This window comes from Scyliorhinus canicula, chromosome 10 (genome assembly GCF_902713615.1).
Source record: "Scyliorhinus canicula chromosome 10, sScyCan1.1, whole genome shotgun sequence".
NCBI classification, from domain to species: Eukaryota; Metazoa; Chordata; class Chondrichthyes; order Carcharhiniformes; family Scyliorhinidae; genus Scyliorhinus; species Scyliorhinus canicula.
The window spans coordinates 151,271,822-151,296,246 of NC_052155.1; the positions used below are offsets into that span (position 1 = coordinate 151,271,822).

Consider the following 24,425-nt stretch of genomic DNA (forward strand, 5'->3'; position numbering starts at 1 on the left):
AGCTCTGCATAGCATGAAATAGATGTCCTGCAAAATACTGTTGAACTGAATATAAGAATGTTGACATTTAGAATATTCAACTCGACACAAATGAAGTATCTTAAGAGTGGAACAGTATTAGATTTTTAAATGTTTATTCTGAGAATGTAGGAATTAGGAAAGTTCAATGTTCTCCAAATCAGCATTTCAGTTTTTCATTGTTTTCCCAGGAATTCTAAATACAATTAATGTTGGGTGCCTTATCACTGTTCCCCAGTTAGATATCATATTGGTTTAATTAACAGACCTACATTAATTAAATTGATTGGTAACTGTTTTACATAATATATATCTAATAGGCCCCAGGTTTGTGCTTTATTTAAAAGTGATTTGGTTGAAAGAGAACATAACATGCCTTTTTAAAACGTCTCAATTTCTGACTTCCCAACCCCATTCCTGTAGTTTCCAATTTTCAGGACTGCGGGCTAGTTTGGATCACGAGTACACACCCAGCACTCCATTTCTGGTTGGCTGAGTTCTGGGGATAGGCATGCCCTAGTACTCTGCAATTTTCATGGATTCAGCCAGCTTTTTAAAAACGTTGCGGTTCACTGCCCCTCAGACATGTCCTGAACCATAGTCTATATAAGAAAACCTTTTGAAAGGTTTTCCCGAGTGACTAGGTGTGCACCTGGCATCATTAAAGATGACCAAAATAAAATGAACTCTCTTGAGTGCAGTGGAAATAAGTTACAATCTTGCGTAGATCAATATAGAAAAGATACTGCACCAAAGGGGACCATTTGGCCCACCTTGTCCATGCCGACATAAAGGCACCCAGGTGCCCTCTTTAATCTCATCTTCCTGCACATGGCCCATAGCTCTGCAGCTTACAGCATTTACGGTGCAGATCCAGGTGCTTTTTAAAAGAGTTTAGGGTCTCTGCCTCCACCACCAACTCAGGCAGCAAATTCCAGACATGGACCACCCTCTGCGTAAAAACGTTTTCCCTCAAGTCTCCTCTAATCCTCCTGCCACTTAGCTTGAATCTATGACCGCTGGTTTTTGAACTCTGTGCCAAGGGAAACCGGTTCCTCCTGTCTACTCTATCTCTAACCCTCACAATTCTATATACCTTATTCATGTCACCCCTCAATCTACTCTGTGCAAGGAGAGCAACTCCAATCTCTCCTTGTAGCCACAATTCTCCAGGCCTGGCAACATTCTAGTCAATCCTCTCTACACTCTCTCCAGAGAAATTGTGACTTCCTGTATTGTGGTGACCAGAACTGTACACATGTGGGCGGCATGCGACGCAGTGGTTAACACTGGGACTGTGGCTTTGAGGACCCGGGTTTGAATCCCGGCCCTGGGTCACTGCCATGTGGAGTTTGCGTATTCTCCCTGTGACTGCGTGGTTTCACCCCCACAACCCAAAAATGTGCTGGTTAGGTGGATTGACCTCACTAAATTGCCCCTTAATTGGAAAAATAAATAATTGGCTACTTTAAAATTAAAACAAAACTGTACACATTACTCCAGTTGTAGCCTCACAGGTCTCCTATACAGTCCCATCATTGTAGCCCTACTTTTATATTCTACATATCTGCCAGTAAAGAAGAGAATTTCATATACTTCTTTACAACTTATCTACCTGAACTGCTAACTTTAAGGGACCTGTGCACTTGCACTCCAAGATCTCTGACTTCATTGACACCTTTCAGTATATTCTTGTTTATTGTGTATTCCCTTTTACTGTTTGGCCTCCCTAAATGCATTACCTCGCACTTATCTGAGTTGAACTCAATCTGCCACTTTACTGCCCACTCCACCAACCCATCTATATTATTTTGGAGCTTACAGCTATCCTCTCCACGGCCAATTTCGTGTTGTCTACTAATTTCCTAATCTTGCCCCCCACATTCAAATCTTAATGGTTAATATATAAAACAAACAGCAGGCTTCCCAACACCAAGCACTGTGGAACACCACTTGAAATAGCTTCCCATTCGCAAGGGCAACCATTGACCCGTTGTTTCCTGTTACTAAGCCGACTTTGGATCCCATCTGCCTCGGGGCAGCACGGTAGCATGGTGGTTAGCATAAATGCTTCACAGCTCCAGGGTACCAGGTTCAGTTCCCGGCTGGGTCGCTGTCTGCACGTCCTCCCCGTGTGTGCGTGGGTTTCCTCCGGGTGCTCCGGTTTCCTCCCACAGTCCAAAGATGTGCGGGTTAGGTAGATTGGCCATGCTAAATTGCCCGTAGTGTCCTAAAAAGTAAGGTTAAGGGGGGTTGGGTTACGGGTATAGGGTGGATACATGGGTTTGAGTAGGGTGATCATTGCTCGGCACAACATCGAGGGCCGAAGGGCCTGTTCTGTGCTGTATTGTTCTATGTTCTATGTTACCCTGTATCCTATGGGCGTTTACATTTTTGACCAGGCTGCCATCTGGGACCTTGTCAAATGCCTTAATAAAATCCATACAGACGACACCCATTGCACTACCCTCATTGATCCTGCTTGTCACTTCCTCAAAGAATTCAGTGAAATTTGTACAAAGCCATCCTGACTATCGCTGACTAGTCCATGTCTTTCTTAGTGAGTTCATCCGATCTCTCGGGATTGATTCTAACAATTTTCCCACCACCGATGTAAGACTAACTGGCCGTTAATTGACCTTTCCTTCCTGTACAATAAAACTTTAAACAACTGAACCACATTTACATTCCTCCTGTCCTCTGCCACCTCCCCTGTGTTGAATGAAGATTGGAAAATAAATCTCAGAGCATCTGCTATTTCCTCCCTGACCACCTTCAACATCCTAGGAAACAATCCATCCGACCCTGATGGCGTATCAACTTTCAAGGATTCCAACTCCTCAAACATTTCCTCTCTTCTTAGAATTATTTTATCCAATATTTCACACTGCTCCTCTTGGACTACTATATCCCCATCTCCCTTTCCTTTGTGAATATGAAGACAAAAAATTTGTTTAAAACTCCATATCCTCTGCATCTTCACACAAGTTTCTGCCTATCTACTCCATGCCCCTCATGATTTTGAATACCTCTATCCTCTCAACCGTCTCTTAAGAACAGCCCTAACTTCCCCAATTTGTCCATGTAACTGAAGTCTTTCATCCCCATAACTATTCTGGTGAATCTTTTTTTGCAGTCTCCAATGTCTTCAAGTCCTTTCTAAAGTGTTGTTACTGATGTGAAGGCGTTGTGGGATTGAGTTATTATTACTGTTCCCCACTTCTGCCAGTGACAGTGATAGTTTTAATTACTAATTTCATTTGTTTCCCTTGGTATCCTTACCCTTGTTGAAATGGGCCATGGTATGTTTCCAAAACCCCAGTTTGAGGTCCAATGTTAAAAATAACCCCACAGAAGCTTCTTTAAGGTGAAACAAAACTATAATTTATTAACACATTCGAACGAAAGGGCTGGATTGTGATACATTCACACTCGTGACCATACAAGGTAGAAAAAGTTACAAATTGTGAGTTTCTTTAAAAAAAAATCTCGGGTGTGTTGGCATTAATTCATGCAAGTCAAGTTTAGTAAGACAGCGTCCAATGAAGATTTTTTTCAGATTGTTTTGTCTGGCAGAATTCCTGATTTTTGTCCTAAGAGCTTGGTTGAGGCAGTTGAAGTTGCAGCAGAGAATTCTTGTATTCTGGGAATTAGTTCACACTGTTTGTGAAATCTAGGATTCTTTTTGGAGATCTGACTTTTGAGAAAAATAGTCAGAGTCAGGCTGCTAGCCTGGAGTCAGGTTTTCTCCTCTTGAGGTTAAACTGCGACTGAAGGCTGTCGAGGACCTGGGTTTGATCCTGACCCCTGGGTCACTGTCTGTGTGGAGTTTGCACATTCTTCCCGTGGGTCTCACCCCCCCCAACCTAGGTGGATTGGCCATGCTAAATGGTCCCATTAATTGGAATTTCTTTTTTAAACTGCAAACTGAGGCAGAATTCAAAAATTGTATAATTTAAAGCAATTCGGGCAACTCAAGTCTTGGTCATGTGACAGGGTAGTTTCGGGTTGAGCCCTTCAGTCCTTTCAGGACCTTCATTAAAACCTATTGTATTCTGAACAGATAACTGTGGAACCATTAGCACACCCTTGGAGGTGAGGAACTCTAGTAACTTTGCCTTTGTCCAGAGCTGCACGATGCCTTTTACTCCTTTGTGTTGGCTTGCTGGAATGTTCATACAATACAAGTCATGTTCCAGAAGGTTGATCGTTAGTCTTTTGCCAATGACATGGCGTAGAATCTTCCAGAACTACCAGCATGCGAGCAGCTGCAGCCATTTTATCAGCCCCAGCAATTATCCATTTCAAAAAAAAGTTACGCACAGAATATGAAAGAGAAACACATTTTTAAGATTGTTCTTCTTGCCTTTTAAGTATGGAGTGCAGAATGGGCCACAGTACCCCAGTAGAGGTCAAGCACTTTTTTTTTTGTGGGGTAACTTCCTAGGTCTATAATCAACCTTACTTCACCCATTATTTGTATCCCTTTTACAATTTACACAATTGAGGACTGGGTTCAAAATAGAAGGGGAAATTTTTTAAAAATTCTCTTTTATGTTAGCTACACACTCTTCTCTTCTCTTATCTTGATTCACCGGAGGAAGGAGCAGTGCTCTGAAAACTAGTGATTTGAAATAAACCTGTTAGACCTTAACCTGGTGTTGTAAGATTTCTTACTGTATCCCAATCTATATTAGGATAATTAAAGTCTCCGATTATAACTATTCTATTTGTTCTTGCACCTTTGTGTAACTTCCTTGCAAATTGGTTCCTCTATACGTTTCTCACTAGTTGGTGGCCCGTAGAATGCACCCAGCAATGTAATGGTATCTTTTTTGTTTCTTTGCTCTACCAAATAGAGGATCCCCAAATCCCTCTATGCTGCAGCTTTCTGAAGTCTTTCTCCATTTAAATAATGTTCAGCTGCTTTATTTTTCCTACCAGAGTGCATAAAGTCAAATTTTCCTACATTTATGTTCCATCTGCCAGATTTTTGCCCACTCACTTAACCTCTCCACATCCCTCTCTTGACTCATTGTGTCATCTTCACCTTCTCACCTATTTTTGTGTCATCCGCAAACTTGCCCATAGTACATTCACTTCCATCATCCAAGCCATTAATATTTATTGTGAATAATTGTGGCCCCAGCACTGATCACTGTGGCACTCCACTCCCTATTGCCATCCTGAAAATGCCCCTCTTATCCCAACTCGCTACTTCTATCAGTAAGCCAGTCCTCTATCCATCCCAATATACTATCCCCAACACCATGCCCTGCCGTGCCTCTGTTTATTGACTGTTAAACTTGCCCGTCAATTTTAAACCCTAGATTATAATCTGGAAAAAAAATGAAATTTCTTTAGTTTTACAATCTCCACCAATTTAATTTTAACTTTATCCCCATAATCTGATTGATTAATTGAGCACAGATTTTAATTATATGAAAAATGATTAAACCAGCTTTAGTTTTTATACTAATGAATTAATTCTGATTAATCTAAAACATTGCCCATTATATTCACTCTGGCTGCTTTTCTATTTCTGTATTCACTCTGTTGATTAGATTGGTATTTTAATGTCACTTGTTATTCGCTCTGTTGATTGGAGTGGCATTTTGATGTCACTTGTTATGTTTTCCCCCTGTGTTTGATTTGGCTCCTGGTGCAGAATCTCCACTCTGTTCCCGCTCCTTTAATCCGGCCTCTGATTTCTTGGTATATGTTTGGCACATCTGCAATGGTTCCTTTACAACTGGGAGGGGAGATGATTGTTATCTGATGCATAGCGGTTGGGATTAAATAATGTATGTGTGAAATCTTCAAATTAATTGGGACAATAGAGTTTTTGATGAGCTAGATTGGAGTGGATTTGAGGGGCTGAATAAGTGTGCTCTATACTTGCTTCCAAGTTTCCCATTCATTTTAAAAAGTCACTTGGCTGCATTTGTTCCTTAAATCGATAAAGTCACTTTAGTATATCAAGTTTAGCTATGTTATATAGAGAGTCTTCATCCACAGTTGTGGAATCAGCTTGATAAAATTTCTCACTGTTCCAAAATCATTTACTAGCCATTTCTTTACACCTAGGTGGGTACAGCAGTGTAGTACTTTTGTTACTAGATCAGTAATCCTGATGCCTACACGAATAATCTCTAGAACATGACTTCACACCTCATTGTGGCAGTTTGACAATTTGAATTCTATTTTACTAGAAAAGAAATTGAGAAACTAAAATGCTAACATAGGTTAAAGTGATCCAAAAGCTGTCTGATTGATATAAAAATCGGACAGGTTGACTGCATTTTGTCAGGGAAGGAAATCTGTTGTCCTGACCCAGTCTGGTCTGTATGTGGCTCCAGACACACAGGAATGTGGTTGATCCTGAACTACCCTCTGAAATGGCCTAGCAAACCATTCAGTTGTGTGAAACTACTAAGAAAAGTCAAATAAGAATAAAATTGGACAGACCATCCAGCATCATCCTAGGCATGGGAAAAGCAGCAAAGTCTTCCTCATTAACATCTGGGTGCGTACTAAAATTGGGAGAGCGGTCCTACAGACTAGTCAAGTAAAAGCCTGGCATGTTACACCCATCATACCTTACAGTTATTATAATCCCAAACTAGACCCCAACAGTGGCTAGGATGTTGGACAGAAACCCCAATATTTTATTTTAATTTTGTTAGACTGTGAGGAAAAGATACCTCGCTCAAGGAGTGATTTTATGTAAAATAGGGATATGGTATATTAAAACAAACTTTATTACTAACACAGTATTAAAATATCTTTAACATCACACAAGAGAAATAGCTTACAGTTACCCCTTAAACAATGCTAATCAATGCTATGACACAAAAACCCTTAATTGCTATCTTTATTCCCACTCAAGCATCAAAACCATCTTGGCTCTCAATCCACTTTTAAATACATGTAGCACTTGGGAATACCTGGGGCGGAATTCTCCGCTCCCGTGCGGCATCGGGAAGGCCGTCGTAAACTCGGCCGAGTTTCACAATGGCCTCGGAGGCCGCTCCTCGCACCCTATTCCCCCCCCCCCCCCCCCCCCCCCCTCAAAAGGGGGCTAGGAGCGGCGCTCTGTAAATCTCGGCCGCCGGGCCTTGACGCTTGCGTCAAGGCGGCGTGCCGAGAATGACGCGACGGCGGCGCCTAAGTGACGTCAGCCGCGCATGCGCAGGTTGGCCGGCTCCAACCCGCGCATGCGTGGCTGACATCACGACGGCTGTGGGCTCCAACCTGTGCATGCGCGGTTGCCGTCTTCCCCTCCGCTGCCCCGCAAGACGTGGCGGCTTGATCTTGCGGGGCGGCGGAGGGGAAAGAGTGCGTCGCTTGGAGACGCCAGCCCGACGATCGGTGGGCACCAATCGTGGGCCAGTCCCCTCCCGAGCACGGCCGTGGTGCTCACTGCCCTCTCCGCCCCCCACAGGCCACAAACGAAGATTTGGCACCATGTTCACGACGGCAGCGACCAGGTGTGGTTGCCGCCAGCGTGAACACGTCGGGAACGTCAGGCCGCTCGGCCCATCCGGGCCGGAGAATCGCCGGTCGCCGTGAAAAACGGCGAGCGGCTATTCTGCGAGCGGGGGAGGGGGGTGGGAGAATCGCGGGGGGTGCCAGGGCGGCGTGTCGTGAGTCGCCCGGTATGGGGAGCGGAGAATTCCTCCCTTGATGTACAGAGATGTCTGGATACTCTACTTTGAGAAAGAGAGATGTTTTGACTGTGCTTTAAAGAAAGAGACCTGACCCTATCAGAACAATCCATGATCTTTAGTTGAAATGTCAAAAACTGTCTTCACAGTTTGACTTCCAACTCTAGAATTAAAATTAAACTGTATCTCTGCAAAATGCCAGGTACCTTAGCTCCTCCAATTAGTGCAGCACGGTAGCACAGTGGTTAGCACTGTGGCTCCACGGCACCAGGGTTCCAGGTTCGATTCCTGGCTTGTGTCTCTGTGCGGATACTGCACATTCTTCCCATGTCTGCGTGAATTTCCTCTGGATGCTCCAGTTTGCTCCCACAAGTCCCAAAAGGCGTGCTGTTAGGTAATTTGGACATTCTGAATTCTCCCTCTGTGTACCCGAACAGGCGCCGCCGGATTGTGGCGACTCGGGGTTTATCACAGTAACTTCATTGCAGTGTTAATGTAAGCCTACTTGTGACAATAAAGATTATTATTATTAATTGCACTACCATATCAAGCTGAAGCACAAAGGGCGGAATTCTCCCACAACTGGCTGGTGACCTGACGCCAAGAGCGGCGCGAACCACTCCAGCGTCGGGCCGACCGGAAGGTGAGGTATCCTCCACACCTCCGGGGGCTAGGCCTGCGCCAGAGGGGTTGGCGCCGCTCTTGGCGCCGAAGGGCCGGCGCGAGTTGGCGCATGCGCAGGACCGCCAGCGTGGTTCCGTGCATGCGCAGACTGGCTGGAGTGTTTCCTGTACATGCGCAGGGGAGTTCTTCTCTGCATTGGCCTTGGCGGAGCCTTACAGAGGCTGGCACGGAGAGTGCACCCACGGCACAGGCCCACCTGCAGATCGATGGGCCCCGATCGCGAGCCACCGTGGGGTTCCCCCCCCCCAGGACCCTGCTAGACGGCCGACAAGCCAGGTCCCACCGTGATGGACCATGTCCATTGCATGCTAGCGGGACTGGCCAGCAAATGACGGCAGCTCAGCCCATCGGGGCTCGGAGAATTGCCGGGGAGGGAAGAGGAGGCGCTGCCAACGGCCCCCAACCGGCGCGGCGTGATCCTCGCCCCCGCCCGAAAACCGGTGCTGGAGAATTCGGCAGCTGGTGTCGGAGGGGCGGGGCGGGATCCATGCCCCCCCCCCCCCCCCCCCCCCCCCCCAAGCGATTGGCGGGGGACAGAGAATCCAGTCCAATGTATCTAATTATCCCACAGGGAACCCCCCTTAATCCAAACAAAACTCCATTAGTCCAAGCTTTTACAAAGCCGTACTTGTTCCTCTGGCTCCCAATGCCATTCAAAGCAGTGTTCTTTAAAAACACTGCTGCAGCAGCCATATACACACAAACCCAGGTTTTTAACCCTTACTGCACAAAATGCCCATAATGCAATATATCTGACATTCCTACATTCATCACACAACTGTTGATCTAGACTCAACAATGTCATTCCTCGAGATGTCCAACAGTGTCATTCCTCGAGATGTCCATGTCCATCTACAAAACCAGAGATGGCAGTCGGTACAGTAGTATACTGGGAGACCTCCAGCTTGATGCCAGGCCTTATTAAGTTTCATGGCATTAGGTCAAACGTGCGTTAGAAAACCTCCTGCTGTTTACCACCTACTGCCGTCCCTCATTTGATGAATCTGTGTTCCTCCATGTTGAACACCACTTGGAACAAGCACTGCGGGTAGCAAGGACACAAAATGTTCTCCAGCTAGCAACTTCAATGTTGATCACCTATTGTGCTTTAGTAGCACCACTACTGATCAAGCTGGCGGCATCCTGAAGGACATATCTGCCAGACAGGACTTGTGGCGGGTTGCAGAGCCATAAGAACAAAAAATCTACCTGATTTCATCCTCGCCAGTCTACCTGTTGTGGATGCATCTGTCTATAAAAGTATTGGCAGGAGTGAAAACACTACACAGTCCTTGGGGAGAGAAAGTCCCATCTTCACACTGGGGATGTCCTCCAATGTGCGTGGTGCTGTCATCGTACTAGATGATATAGACTCCGAACGTAACTAGCAGCTAACAGCTGAGCATCCATGAGATGCTGTGGGCCTTCAGCAGCTGAAAGGTATTCAAACACACTCTGTAAACTCATGGCCCAGCATATTTCTCACTCTGCCATTATCATCAAGGTAGGGAGGAACCCAACCCTATTTCAATAAGGAGCATGCAAAGAGCAGCGTCAGGCGTACCTTTGAAAAGAAAATGCTGACCTGGTGAAGCTACAATACAGGACTAAATGCATGCCCAACAGCAGAAGCAGCATGCTATAGACTAAACACTCCCACAGCCAACTGATCAGATCTAACTCTCTATTCTTGCGATATCCAGTTGTGAATGATGGTGAACGATTAATATGGGGAGGCAGCGGCAAAGAAAATCCCCATCCTCAATGGCAGCGGAGCCTAGAAAATCTGTGCAAATGCAAGGCCTATGATTCTTCAACCAGAAGTGCTGAGTGGATGATCTGTCTCTGCCTCCTCCTGAAGTCTCATCATCACAGGTGACAGTCTTCAGCCAATGTGATTCACTCCACATGTTATCAAGGCTAAACACCAAAGACTATGGTCCCTGACGACATCCTGATGGCAGCATTGAAGACTTGTGCTATAGAACTAGCAATGCCCTTAGCCAAGCTATTCCAGTATGGCTATATCACTGGCATCAAATCCAATCTGACCAGTTAACACCCCATTAGTCAGCTCTCAATCATCAGCAAAGTGATGGAAGGTATTGCCGAGTAATGCTATCAAGTGACACTTAATCAGTAACCATTTGGTCAATGATGCTGAGTTGAATTTTGCCAGAACCAACCGGCTCCAACCCTCATACATCTTGTTCCAAAAAGTGAACAACAAGATCTGTGTTCCAGAGGTGAGATGAGAGTGACATTGACCCAAGGCAGCATTTGACTGAGATTGGCATCAAGGTGCCCTGGCAAATTGAAGTCGGTTAAAATCAGAAAACATTCCACTGGCTTGAGTCACATCTGTCTTGGAGGCCAATCATCTCGGCCAAGGACAATACAATTCTTCTGGGCAGTGTCTTTAGCCAAACCATATTCCGCTGTATCATCAATAATCTTCCTAGCAATATATGGTCAGAAGTGGAGATATTTGCTAATGATTGCGTGGTCTTCAGTATAATTTGCAGCTCTTCAGGTACTGAATGTCCACATGTAGTAAGACTGGAACAATATTTGGACTTGGACTGATGCATAGCAAGTAACATTTGTGTCACACAAGTGTCAAACAGTGACTTATCTCCTGCAAGAGAGAAGGGAACCATTCCCCTTGATATTCAATGGCATTACAATTGCTGAATCCCCCATTGTGAAGATTCTGGGGGTTACCATAGACCCGAAACTTAACTGGCCCAGCCATATAAGGAGTGCGGCTATGACAATAGGTCAGAGGCTTGGAATTTTGAGAGAACTTGCCTGACTCCCAAAGCTGTCTACCATCTACAAGGCAAGAGATAGGTGCATGGTGAATTGAGTGCAACGATTCAAAGATAAAGCAGTATCCTTGATTGGCACCTCATCCACCACCCTAAATATTCACCCTGTCCACAGCCTGTGCGGCAATACGTACCATCTACAAGTTGCACTGCAGTATCTTGCCACGGTTCCTTTGACAGTAACTTCCAAACCCGTGACCTCTACCACTTAGAAGGACAAAGACCAGTAAATGGATTGGAACACCACCACCACCTGCAAGTTTCCCTCCAAGCCACACATCACACTTTTAACTTTCCAAATATTGACTGGAAACGCTATAGTTCGAGTACTTCAGATGGGTCAGTTTTTGTCCAATGTGTGCAGGAGGGTTTCCTGACATAGTATGTAGATAGGCCAACAAGAGGCGAGGCCACATTGGAATTGGTACTGGGTAATGAACCAGGCCAGGTTTTAGATTTGGAGGTCGGTGAGCACTTTGGTGATAGTGACCACAATTCTGTTGTGTTTACTTTAGCGATGGAAAGGGTTAAGTGTATGCCGCAAGGCAAAGGTTATAGCTGGGGGAAAGGCAACTATGATGCATTTGGCAAGACTTAGGATGCATAGGACAGGGAAGGAAATTGCAGGGGATGGGCACAATTGAAATGTGGAGCTTGTTCAAGGAACAGCTACTGCGTGTCCTTGATAAGTATGTACCTATCAGGTAGGGAGGAAGTGGTCGAGCGAGGGAACCGTGGTTTACTAAAGTAGTTGACTCACTTGTCAAGAGGAAGAAGGAGGCTTATGTAAAGATGAGACTTGAAGGTTCAGTTAGGCACCTGAGAGTTGCAAGTTAGCTAGGAAGGACCTAAAGAGAGAGCTAAGAAGAGCCAGGAGGGGACATGAGAAGTCTTTGGCAGGTAGGATCAAGGATAACCCTAAAGCTTTCTATAGGTCTGTCAGATATAAAAGAATGACTCGGGTAAGAGTAGGGCCAGTCAAGGACAGTAGTGGGAAGTTGTGCATGGAGTCCGAAGAGATAGGAGAGGCGCTAAATGAATACAGGAAAAAGACAGCATTGTCGAGGAGAATACTGAGATACAGGCTACTAGACTAGAAGGGCTTGAGGTTCATAAGGAGGAGGTATTAGCAATTATGGAAAGTGTGAAAATAGATAAGTCCCCTGGGCCGGATGGGATTTATCCTAGGATTCTCTGGGAAGCGAGAGAGGAGATTGCAGAGCCTTTGACTTAGATCTTTATGTCGCCATTGTCTACAGGAATAGTGCCAGAAGACTCCCCTTGTTCAAGAAGGGGAGTAGAGACAACCCTGGTAACTATAGACCAGTGAGCCTTACTTCTGTTGTGGGCAAAGCCTTGGAAAGGATTTATAATGATCTAGAAAGGAATAATTTGATTAGGGATAGTCAACACGGTTTTGTGAAGGGTAGGTCATGCCTCACAAATCCTATTGAGTCCTTTGAGAAGGTGACCAAACAGGTAGACGAGGGTAAAGTAGTTGATGTGGTGTATATGGATTTCAGTAAAGTGTTTGATAAGGTTCCCCATTGTAGGCTATTGCAGAAAATACGGAGGCATGGGATTGAGGGTGATTTAGCGGTTTGGATCAGAAATTGGCTAGCTGTAAGAAGACAGAGTGGTGGTTGATGGGAAATGTTCAGCCTGGAGTTCAGTTACTAGTGGTGTACCACTAGTAAGGATCTGGTTTGGGGCCACTGCTGTTTGTCATTTTTATAAATGACCTGGAGAAGGGCGTAGAAGGATGGGTGAGTAAATTTGCGGATGACACTAAAGTTGGTGGAGTTGTGGACAGTGCGGAAGGATATTACAGGTTACAGAGAGATATAGATAAGCTGCAGAGCTGGGCTGAGAGGTGGCAAATGGAGTTTAATGCAGAAAAGTATGAGGTGATTCATTTTGGAAGGAGTAACAGGAATACAGAGTACTGGGTTAATGGTAAGATTCTTGGTAGTGTGGATGAGCAGAGAGATCTCGGCGTCCATGTACTTTGATTCCCGAAAGTTGCCACCCAGGTTGATAGGGTTGTTAAGAAGGCATACGGTGTGTTAGCTTTTATTGGTAGAGGGATTGAGTTTCGGAGCCATCAGGTCATGTTGCAGCTGTACAAAACTCTGGTGCGGCTGCATTTGGAGTATTGCGTGCAGTTCTGGTCGCTGCATTATAGGAAGGATGTGGAAGCATTGGAAAGGGTGCAGAGGAGATTTACCAAGATGTCGCCTGGTATGGAGGGAAGATCATATGAGGAAAGGCTGAGGGACTTGAGGCTGTTTTCGTTAGAGCGAAGAAGGTTAAGAGGTGACTTAATAGAGGCATACAAATGATCAGAGGATTAGATAGGGTGGACAGTGAAAGCCTTTTTCCTCGGATGGTGATGGCTAGCACGAGGGGACATAGCTTTAAATTGAGGGGAGATAGATATAGGACAGATGTCAGAGGTAGGTTCTTTACTCAGAGAGTAGTAGGGGCGTGGAATTCCCTGCCTGCAACAGTACTGGACTCGCCAACACTAAGGGCATTTAAATGATCATTGGATAAACATATGGATGATAATGGAATAGTGTAGATGGGCTTTAGATTGGTTTCACAGGTCGGCGCAACATCGAGGGCCGAAGGGCCTGTACTGCGCAGTAATGTTCTATGATTCTAATCTAATCATAGAATTTACAGTGCAGAAGGAGGCCATTCGGCCCATCGAATCTGCGCCGGCTCTTGGAAAGAGCACCCTACCCAAGCCCACACCTCCACCCTATCCCCATAACCCAGTAACCCCACCCAACACTAAGGGCAATTTGGACACTAAGGGCAATTGATCATGGCCAATCCACCTAACCTGCACATCTTTGGACTGTGGGAGGAAGCCGGAGCACCCGGAGGAAACCCACGCACACACGGGGAGAACGTTCAGACTCCACACAGATAGTGACCCAAGCCGGGAATTGAACCTGGGACCCTGGAGCTGTGAAGCAATTGTGCTAACCACAATGCTACCATGCTGCCCATTCATCATGACTTGGAATTATATTGCTGTTCCTTTACTGTTGCTGGGTCAAAATTCTGAAACTGTCTCCTTAACAACACTGAGAGTGTACCTGTGCCACATGGACTACAGTAGTTCAAAAAGACGCCCCACCAGTTTTTAATGCTATTTGGTGATGAACAGTAAATGCTGGCCTTGCCCCACACACTTATTCCAAATAAAACACCTTTAAATATTGTATTGAAATGAATAACGCGTGTTCTAAATTTGAATTTTGCCAGCTAACACCAATTTTCTGACCCCTGTTGGTTTACAGATTGGTGACCTATATGCATATCATATCTTGAAATGAAATGAAATGAAAATCGCTTATTGTCACAAGTAGGCTTCAAATTAAGTTACTGTGAAAAGCCCCTAGTGGCCACATTCCGGTGCCTGTTTTGGGAAGGCTGATACGGGAATTGAACCCGCGCTGCTGGCCTGCCAGGGTCTGCTTTAAAAGCCAGCTATTTAGCCCTGTGCTAAACCTTGCATCACTTTGTCCCTTTCAGATTTCTAGCTCTGTTGTGATCTGCTCTTTAATCAGACACCGTTGTAAAACTATGAATCTGACCTCTTGTACTTTGCTCAGCTTGTACATTTCAAGTACTTAAAAATGCCAGAATTGCCAATCTCCTAATTTAGGGAACACCAAGTTATTGCTGTTTAGCATGACATATATGTAATTCTCCTGGTGTTTATATTATTCTGGTGTGTTTCAGTAACGCCGTCAGTTGGTTACATCATCAGATGTTCATAGCTCTATGAACAGACTCGATTATGCATTTTTGTACGGTTAAATTCCAATTTGAAATGGGGGAAATTAGGAATGCTTCTTAAATTTCGATCAGTAGGAGACAGTGTTGTACATGTTGGCCCTTCAAATGGGAATAGCCACCCATTTAGTTTGCTGTTGCTGGGCAAAAGCTGAGCTGAGACAGCCCTCAAGAGGTTACATCAGGTAACATTTTTTTTAAGTTTAAAAAATCAGAAAATTCTTAACAAATGGCACTCTCTATATATTTTTAAATATGGAAAGGATATTTTAAAAATATTAATATGTTCTCTAATGCAGGAGAAATTTGTTCCAGAAATTATCCTTGTGGTGCTGCAGAATTGTTGGAGCCTTGACTGTAAATTTTAATAAAATGCAACCCTTTATACATGTAAACTTTTCCCCCTTCTCCAGCAACTGTGTCCAACAGCTACAATACAGGAGGCCCAGCAATGGTTGCACAAGAATAGATTCTCGACCTATGCGAGATTATTTTCAAACTTCTCAGGTACTGATTGCTCTTCTTTTCCATTTCAATAAATGTAGTTTGCCAATATAAAATGATACTCCGTAGTGGAGCTAATCTGTTAAATAGGATTTTATGACAATTTTGGAATAATAGAAGGAATGCAAAATCAGTTTCCATTCCTAACAGTGATGCTTTCGAAATGCAGAATGGACATTCTTCCTCCCAGCAGGAGGGAGGGGGGCAGGGGGTTGTTGATCAAGAAAGCTGCTTGAATTCTGGCAGTTGGCTGTGTTGCGGAGAGCAGTTTGCCTGACTGTACCTACCACCCCGCCACCAAAATCAGTGAAAAACAGACAAAAAATATGTTTTTATTACTCGACACAGACACACTATACTGTGTGTGGCATTAAGGCATTAGATGAAAGGTTAAAGAAGAAAGTGGCAAGAACCAATTCTGTTATGACCAAAAAGTATAATATCCAGGAAGCTCCAAATAGATTATTCATGTACAAGCCAAATCATTGAAGTACATGCTGTGATTACTGTATGTATTCTGGTAATAATTGATCTTGTGTATAAGTCGACCCCCAACGTTTGGCTAAAAAATCCAAACTCCTAGATGCTCCCCGCTCACCACTGAAGTCAAATTTGTCCTGGTGCAAACCTAGAGATTTGAAGGCAGATGTTTAGCTCCTTGTGTCTGTGCAGACTAATGCAAATATACTTTGTGGCTGTTTTTGCTGGTTTTGGTGGTGTGGTTGATGGGAACAATCTCTGACGTGGCAACTCTGCAATCAGCTGATGTACCACCGTAAACAGTTAGGTGGTGAGATGATGGGTGAGGTGGATTTCATTCCTTTGAAAATATTGCCCATGTATAAATCGATTCGTTACCTTTTTGTTAAAAAATTGTTCTCAGAAACTCAACTTGTATATGAGTATGTATGGTCCCTTGGGTTGTGCTGGATTTCTTGGGTTAGAGTCATAGAGTTTTTACATCAAGGAAAGAGGCCCTTCGGTCCATCATGTCCACACCACCATCAAGCACATATTCCGTAAAAATAATTTTTTTAAAACTACTCCAGCTATAGCCTAACCAGCGTTTTATACAGCTCCATCATAACCTCTCTCTATTATACTCAGTGCCTCGGTTAATAAAGGCAAGTGTCCCATATGCCTTAACCAACTTATCTACCGCCCCTGCTGTCTTCAGGGATCTATGGATATTCACACCAAGTCCCTCTGATCCTCTGTATTTCCTTGGGTCCTACCATTCATTGTATATTCTCCTGCGTTGTTAGTCCTCCCAAAATGCATTACCTCACAATGCATTGTGGGCAGCTCAGTGGTTAGCACAATTGCTTTGCAGCTCCGGGATCCCAGGTTCAATTCCCACCTTGGCTAACTGTCTGTGCAGAGTCTGCACATTCTCCTGTGTTTGCGCGGTTTCCTTCGGATACTCCAGTTTCCTCCCACAGTCTAAAGATGTGCAGGTTAGGTGGATTGGCCATGCTAAATTGCCCTCCGTGTCCAAAAAATGTTGGTGGTTGTGGGTTACGGAGATAGAGTGGAGGCATGAGCTTAAGTATGGTGCTCTTTCTTAGGGCCGTTGCAGACTCGGTGGGCTGAATGGCCTCCTTCTGCACTGTGAATTCTATAATTCTCACACTTATCAGGGTTAGATTCTATTTGCTACTGTTCTGCCCATCGAACCAGCCTGTCTGTATCGTACTGTATCTTTCCTCCTCACTATTTACCACACTACCAGCTTTTGTGTCATCTGCAAACTTGCAGATCAAACCTCCTACATTCACTTCCAGTTTACTAATGTACACTACAAACAGCAAGCGAGTCAGCACTAATCCCTGTGGAACATCACTGGACACAAGGTTCCAGTCACAAAACCAACTTTCAACCATCACCCTCTGCCTCCTGCCACTAAGCCAACTTTTGATCCAGTTTGCCAAATTGTCCTCTACCCCAGGGGCTCTTTCCTTCTTGACCAGTCTCCCATGCAAGACCTAGTCAAAAGCCTTTCTGAGGTCCATGTAGACTACGTCAACTGCACTAGCCCAATCCACACACCTCGTTACCCCCTTAAAAAATTCAATCAAATTTGTAAGACACTATTTCCCTTGACAAAGCCATGCAGATTATCCAACACAACACTGCCTGATTCTTTTCTGACTGGTGGTCACCCTTTCACTCTCTGACTGCACTTCCTTAAATTGCGGGGTGACCACGTCTAAAAACCCGCTATCCATGTAACGTGCAGCTTCGCGGATGCACATTAGTGCCTCCATCCAACTCTCAAGCTCTGAAACCCGGAGCTCAAGTTGGTCAAACCGGTGGCACCTCCCGCACACATGTTATAGCATGATTCCGTTTCCTTCTGTCGGTTAAGAATAGCTCATTTGTTTGTCCCCAGTGAAGGCTTCATAATTATTTAGTATTTATGATTGATGCTTTCACAGGTTCTGATTTACTAAAGTTGACACGAGATGATCTTGTCCAGATCTGTGGCTCAGCTGATGGGATTAGATTGTTCAATGCACTTAAAGCAAGGTAACGTTTCAGAAGCCAAATAAAATGGCTCACTCATACTTTGTTTGCATCACAGGTATCAAACTCAATTTATATGGTGGACCTGACATCTTGATACTTGGAGAGAGTCACATTCAGCAACGGTTATTTGGGAACACGGGGGTAGAAATTGGGATGAATTTTGCCTGCTTTTTGGGCAGAAAACGTGCAATGATATAAACCTCTCGTAGTTTGGTCCCGTACCTGATATATACCTGTGCATGGCATGGCCACTACTATATTGGTCTTCACTGTTTTCAGGCATACCTGGCAGGCTGCCTGAAATGAGTGGTGGATTAATTTAAATCTAAAGAAGGATCCTGCACTTTTTTCAGGAGCCTTCTGCATCATGCTGAAAAATTAGATGGAATGTGCATCATACAAGCTGTGAGTAGACTCTCTGGTTGTGCAATGGTCATTAAAGGAATCACTGAAGAAATGCTATCACAAACATCTGTTGAACATAGAGAAGGAAGGATACTCTTTTCATTTCTGCTGTACCCGTATGGCCCCTGCCAACCTGTAACACCTGCCACTTTTTACTTCTGCCTTACTGGAGTTTTTGATTGGTCATATGGCTCCCCATGCAAAGTGAGAATTCTCAGTCTCTGTACCTTGTTGTTGACTTGCCCACCAGTAAAAACAGTCTTTCATTATTAAGCTACAGAAATGTCCTCCGGTTTCTCGCACCTCTTTACTGGCGACTCCCCTCTTGGCACCACTCTCATTAACCGTTTCTGATCTCTTCCCTCTGCGGAAAATGTCGAACCCCACACTCAGCACATTTCCGATTCCACACTCCTCCAGGCTCCGATGTCCCAACCTCCATTCCCTAGACTCCCAGCTCGCTCCCTCTTATTCAGCCTCCCCTTTCCATCTCCTGAGTTCTGAGCTCCCTTCTCTTTGCCCTGACCGGTTTCTCTCTTCCCTTCACTAGTTGGTTCTATTTCCAATCACCACTGACTGTTCACATTGTCGTTGAGTGGGAGGGACACTAATGTGACATGAATTTTAAACGGCACAATTTTTTTGGGCTGTTACATGTTCTGCCTGGGCAATTCAGAATCCCTAAGCCAGGCACACTGTCAGCTGGACGAAACCGTGCTGAGGGATATATATGCCTACTGATAGCTTAAATGACGCCCTTTTTAGCTTAGGAGGTGTCATAGGGCAGCACGGTAGCACAAGTGGATAGCACTGTGGCTTCACAACGCCAGGGTCCCAGGTTCCATTCCCCGCTGGGTCACTGTCTGTACAGAATCTGCACGTTCTCCCCGTGTCTGCGTGGGTTTCCTCCGGGTGCTCTGGTTTCCTCCCACAGTCCAAAGACGTGCAGGTTAGGTGGATTGGCCATGATAAATTGCACTTAGTGACCAAAAAGGTTAGGAGGGGTTATTGTGTTGCGGGTATAGGGTGGAGGTGAGGGCTTGGTTGGGTTAGTGCAGACTCAATGGGCTGAATGGTCTTCTTCTGTACTCTATGTTCCATAGCCTCTTACTCTATTCCAGTTGCTGAAGAAGCAGCTTGTGTGTTCACATTGAAAGAGCTGCTGATTCTAGTTAACTGTGTTCCAAGGTAAGCCTATTTAGTAGTAGCTGAAATTTACTGTTTTCTGGAGCATGTATGGGTGCTAATCTTTGTTCTAAGGATTGTTAAGTATATTTTGAAACAGTAAATTTTTAATTAGTTGCTGGGTAGTACAAAACTTGAGGTCTGCTGATAAAAAGGGACCTTCTGTCAAAACTTTTGCATTGCACTTGTTAGGCAGACTCACAAGGTAGCAAATATAAAAAGGAACAACAATTTACACTGCATGAGAAGAGGCTGCTGATTGTTTGGCAAGTGGACTCTGGAATTGTTAGTTCTGAGGGTATGCAGCACTGTTGGAGAATGCTGTCTTTCAGATGAGGTGAAACCAAGGCAACCTCTGCCTGCTTGGGTGGATGTAAAAGATCCTATGCCACTATTCTGAAGAGAAGGGAGTTATCACCTGTGTCCTAGACAATCTTTATCCCTCAATCAACAAAGCAGATTGTGACCTAGAATCTGTAGACCGATGCTGCCAGAGCAGCTGAGTATTTTAAGTAGTCTGTTTTTATAATCTGTGGGAGCTTGCGATACATTTCTTATGCTTTCTATATTACAACAGTGACTACACTTCAAAAAGCTTTTCATTACCTGTTTAGTACTTGGACGTCTGGTAGTCATGAAAACACTAAATTCATGGGCCTTTTTTCCACTTTTCTTCCAACTTTGATCGTGATCTGTAAATGCCCTTCGATTGTTAATTGACCAACAATATTGTCCCCATTGAGTTTTCCTGGTCCTGATATCCTGTCCATCCGCACAAGGCGTTTTGAGTTTACCTCACCATATAGCTTTGTATATATTTGGTCATGTCCACAATAAATACCTCTTTACTGGTTTCACATTTAGACCTTTACTTACATTATCATAATTCTAAATAGTTTTTGTACACCAGAAATGTTAAATTAAGTTTCTAGAATAAAAAGGCATCAGAAGTTTCTTTTAGTGAAATTCAGCTTTAAAAAACTTTGAATTATCAGGAGTAGACAGTATTGACATTCTTGGTCTCAGTCGCTCATCTGGAGCACCACAGTTGGTAAAACTGCTTCCAATTTGTGACTTAGGTGAATTGGATATTCTGAATTCTCTCAGTGTACTCGAATGAGCGGCAGAGTGTGGCAACTAGGGGATTTTCACAGTAACATCATTGCAGTGTTATTGTAAGCCTACTTGTGACAATAATAAAGATTATTATTAATTATTATTATTATTACAAGTGCTTTTCTGCTCAGCACTTGACTTTTAGAAAGGACACATTTGTCCCAACTGTGATCATCATTCCCATATTGCGATGGGTGAACACTTGCTCTGAGGCAATATACAAGAAAAAACTCATCACTTAATAGGCTGGAGGCTAGAGATGAGGGGCATCTATCCTTGTTTTATCAATACCGCAGTGTCAGTGCTCTTCTAAATTTCTCTGTTCAAAAATCATTGAACTGCTTCCTATTTCAACTTCCTTTTCCAGGATCTAAAAATTGAGTTCTTTTGAATAATTAAAAGAAAAAAAATTTAGAGTACCCAATTCTTTTTTCCATTTAAGGGGCGATTTAGCATGGCCAATCCACCGAGCCTGCAAATCTTTGGGTTGTGGGGGTGTGACCCACGCAAACACTGGGAGAATGTGCAAACTCCACACAGTGACTCGGGACTGGGTTCGAACCTGGGTCCTCAGCGATGCGAGGCAGCAGTGCTAACCACTGCACCACCGTGCCGCCACAAAAATGGAGTTCTTTAGCATCCTTGGTTTTTATATTCCTCTGCAATCCCTATGCTTTTAGAACTGTTTTTCTACCTCCTGGTTGCTGCTACTTTATCCACATATCTATACTTTCTTTATTTTTGATATCCCTTTCCCTAACTCTTTGAATCCAATCAAGTAGTTATGACTAAGCATTTGTAACATTGAACCTCTCCACACACATTGTAATAATGAGGGCAATGATTTGATTCCATCTTGAGGCTTAATTGCAGCAGTCACATTATGAACAGTGGATTCTATGCACCATCTCCATAGTTAAAAAAGTAAAAGGATAGTTATCTGGTTGCGTTTACATGTCTCTTAATATTTGTTGCACATTGAATAAAGGTGTTAGCTACAGAAATTGTATAACCTAATAAAAGTGAAATTAGCTTATTCCTTTTTTTAATATGATGTTCCTCAGACCAGTAATTGAAAATCACATATGAAGCCACACTCCATCAATTTTACAGAGGACTGATTTACCATGTCTTCACATAACATCCTGTCTGGTGACTTAAGGCTAATACCATCTTCTTACCGAATGCAGATCCGTTAGACCGAGGTTAACTATCTATGTTTGCCAAGAATCACAACATGCAAGAGGTATTCCACAGCTGGCTAGCTTGCAAGATAATGAAAATGGAGAGGGAGACAGTCGTGCAATATATGGTAAGTTTTTTTTGTTAAATTTTCTGCAAAAATAGATTACTTCGCTAAATTCCTTTTCCTTTACTGTAGATCTGTACATGTAGTGGACTTTGCCTACAGTGGACTTGACATTATTGATAGCAAACGGTAAACTAATTGTCACTTTAGGAGCCAGTTTCCATTTTCCAGGATTAAATCTGTTAGCTCTCAATAGAGTCACTTAACTCAGCGCTACAGTTGCTCTTGTATTTGCTCATTTTCAGGCAAGAGTGGAACAGGTTCAGTGAGCCTACTTATCCAACTTCTCACATTATCTTGATATATTTCAAAGGAGCCCGAATGTTCTTCACTTGCAGGAGCTGGTCCAGTCCTGTTTTGAACCCTGTTATTGTCTCGTGTTCCCAGAGTTTTCAACTAATATAGGGCGCGATCTACCGGCCGTGTCCTGTCGTAAGGAGAAGCCTCCCTAGGACTCCCAACGGTCATTAGGCCTGGATCTCGGGAGACGTGGGTGGGACCCATCTCGCATATCTAAGTGAGTTTAAGATCCCTTTTAACCACGCTCGCTCTGGATCTACCGGCCACCCGGCAGCTATTGGCCTCGCTGAGGAAACCCCAGCCAGGTCACGTTCAGTACTGGTCCCCATAAGCAGGGACCAGGCGGAATAATATATGGGGCAATCTCCCAGGTGATCGGAGGCCCCTGGGTGATTGGCCTCCAGGCAGGGTGGCATCCTGGTTCTGCTGGGGTCAACCAGGCACCTTGGCACTGCCAGCCCTGGTAATCCGACGCCCCCAGCATTTCAGCCTCTAGGCAGGGTAGCACTCTGACACTGCTGGTGCCACCGAGGCACCTTGGCACTGCCAGCCGTGGTGATCGGACGCACCTTGGCAGTGCCGGCCCTGGTGATCGGAGGCACCTGTGTGGTCGGCTTCTGGACAGAGTAGTACCCTGGCACAGCTGGTACCACCTGGGCACCTTGGCACTGCCAGCCTGGCAATCTGGCAGTGTCACCTGGGCACTATGGCAGTGCCACCAGGGTGCCAGCCATGCATTTTTCCCGTGCCAGGATTTGGTCCGGGGTACTCTGGCCCATATGAGGTGGAGGAGGGGAAGGGGTGCTCGATAACTCCCTTATAAGTGAGTTGGGGCATTGAGGGACAGCACCAGGGACCTGGGTTCAATTCTGACCTTGAAGTTTGCACGTTCTCCCATGTCTTTGTGGGTTTCCTCCGGGTGCTCCAGTTTCCTCCCACACCTAAATTTCCTCTTTGTGCCAAAAGGTTAGTTGAGGTTACGGGGATGATGCGGGGGCTTGGGACTGGTAGGGTGCTCTTTCAGAGGGTCGGTGCAGATTCGATGGGCTGAATGGCCGCCTTCTGCACGGTAGGGATTCTATGAAATATCTCTTATAATTTTACATACCCCAATTAGATCTCCTTTCAGTCTTCTAAACTCGAGTGAGTATAGGCCTAAACTACTCAATCTCTCTTCATATGACAAACCCCTCATGGCTGGAATCAATCTAGTGAACCTCCTCTGAGCTGCCTTTAATGCAACTACATCCCTCCTCAAATAAGGGGACCAAAACTGTACACAGTACTCCAGGTGTACTCTTACCGATGCGTTGTACAGTTGCAGCTATAAAGGCCAAAATTCCATTTGCCTTCCTTATTACCTGCTGTACCTGCATACTTGTTTTCTGAGATTCGTGCACGAGAACCATCGGATCCTTCTGCACCAAAGCACTCTAACTTTTCTCTCCATTTAGATAATAAGTTGCCTTTCAATTTTTCCTACCTTGTGTACTCGGCTATTGTGCGGCACCTTAAATACCTTCTGGAAGTCCAGGTATACTACATCTACAGAATGTCCGTTATCCACTTGGCTTGTTACATCTGTGACTGTGACATCCTTCGGCTCTCAACTGCCTAAAAACAACTGCACTCAGGATCAAGAAAAAACTTGATTAATAAACTAGACGGTTCAACATGCCATGCTGCTACCACACCACCCTCTGAACCTCAGCACTCGTGCTCAGTAGCAGAATGCTGCACCTCCGTTTAGAGTTAACATCCAGCTGAATGCTACCATGCATAGCACCACTGGAACACTGCGCTCAACACCACTCCTTTGGTTCCCTGTCCTGTCAAGCATCTCTCCGCCAAATACCCGCTGACTTGCAGCAATCCACAAAATGACAGAAATAAGTTTGTAATGCCCCCCCTCATCTGCCACTTCTTGCATTCAGTTCACGCAGGGTACGACTCCCATCAAGAAGGCTAATCTTGAAAAACCCTCCCACACAAGACTTCAATGCAAATTCCGCCTGGGCAAATGAATGGGAATCATTGGACATGAAAGACAAGTACCTGGTCTCA

The 24,425-nt window shown here is 44.6% G+C and overlaps 1 protein-coding gene across 5 annotated transcripts in view; it reads left to right on the forward strand.

The window, feature by feature from the left end:
* LOC119972714 (upstream-binding protein 1-like) overlaps window positions 1–24,425 on the forward strand; it is a 123,954-nt gene that overhangs the window by 85,125 nt on the left and 14,404 nt on the right. For all 5 annotated transcript variants that reach the window (XM_038809911.1, XM_038809910.1, XM_038809912.1 and 2 more), the window contains 3 exons: window positions 15,427–15,520; window positions 17,956–18,046; window positions 21,943–22,064. In XM_038809911.1, coding sequence (XP_038665839.1) covers window positions 15,427–15,520; window positions 17,956–18,046; window positions 21,943–22,064 — 307 coding nt within the window. The remainder of the gene's footprint in view (window positions 1–15,426; window positions 15,521–17,955; window positions 18,047–21,942; window positions 22,065–24,425) is intronic.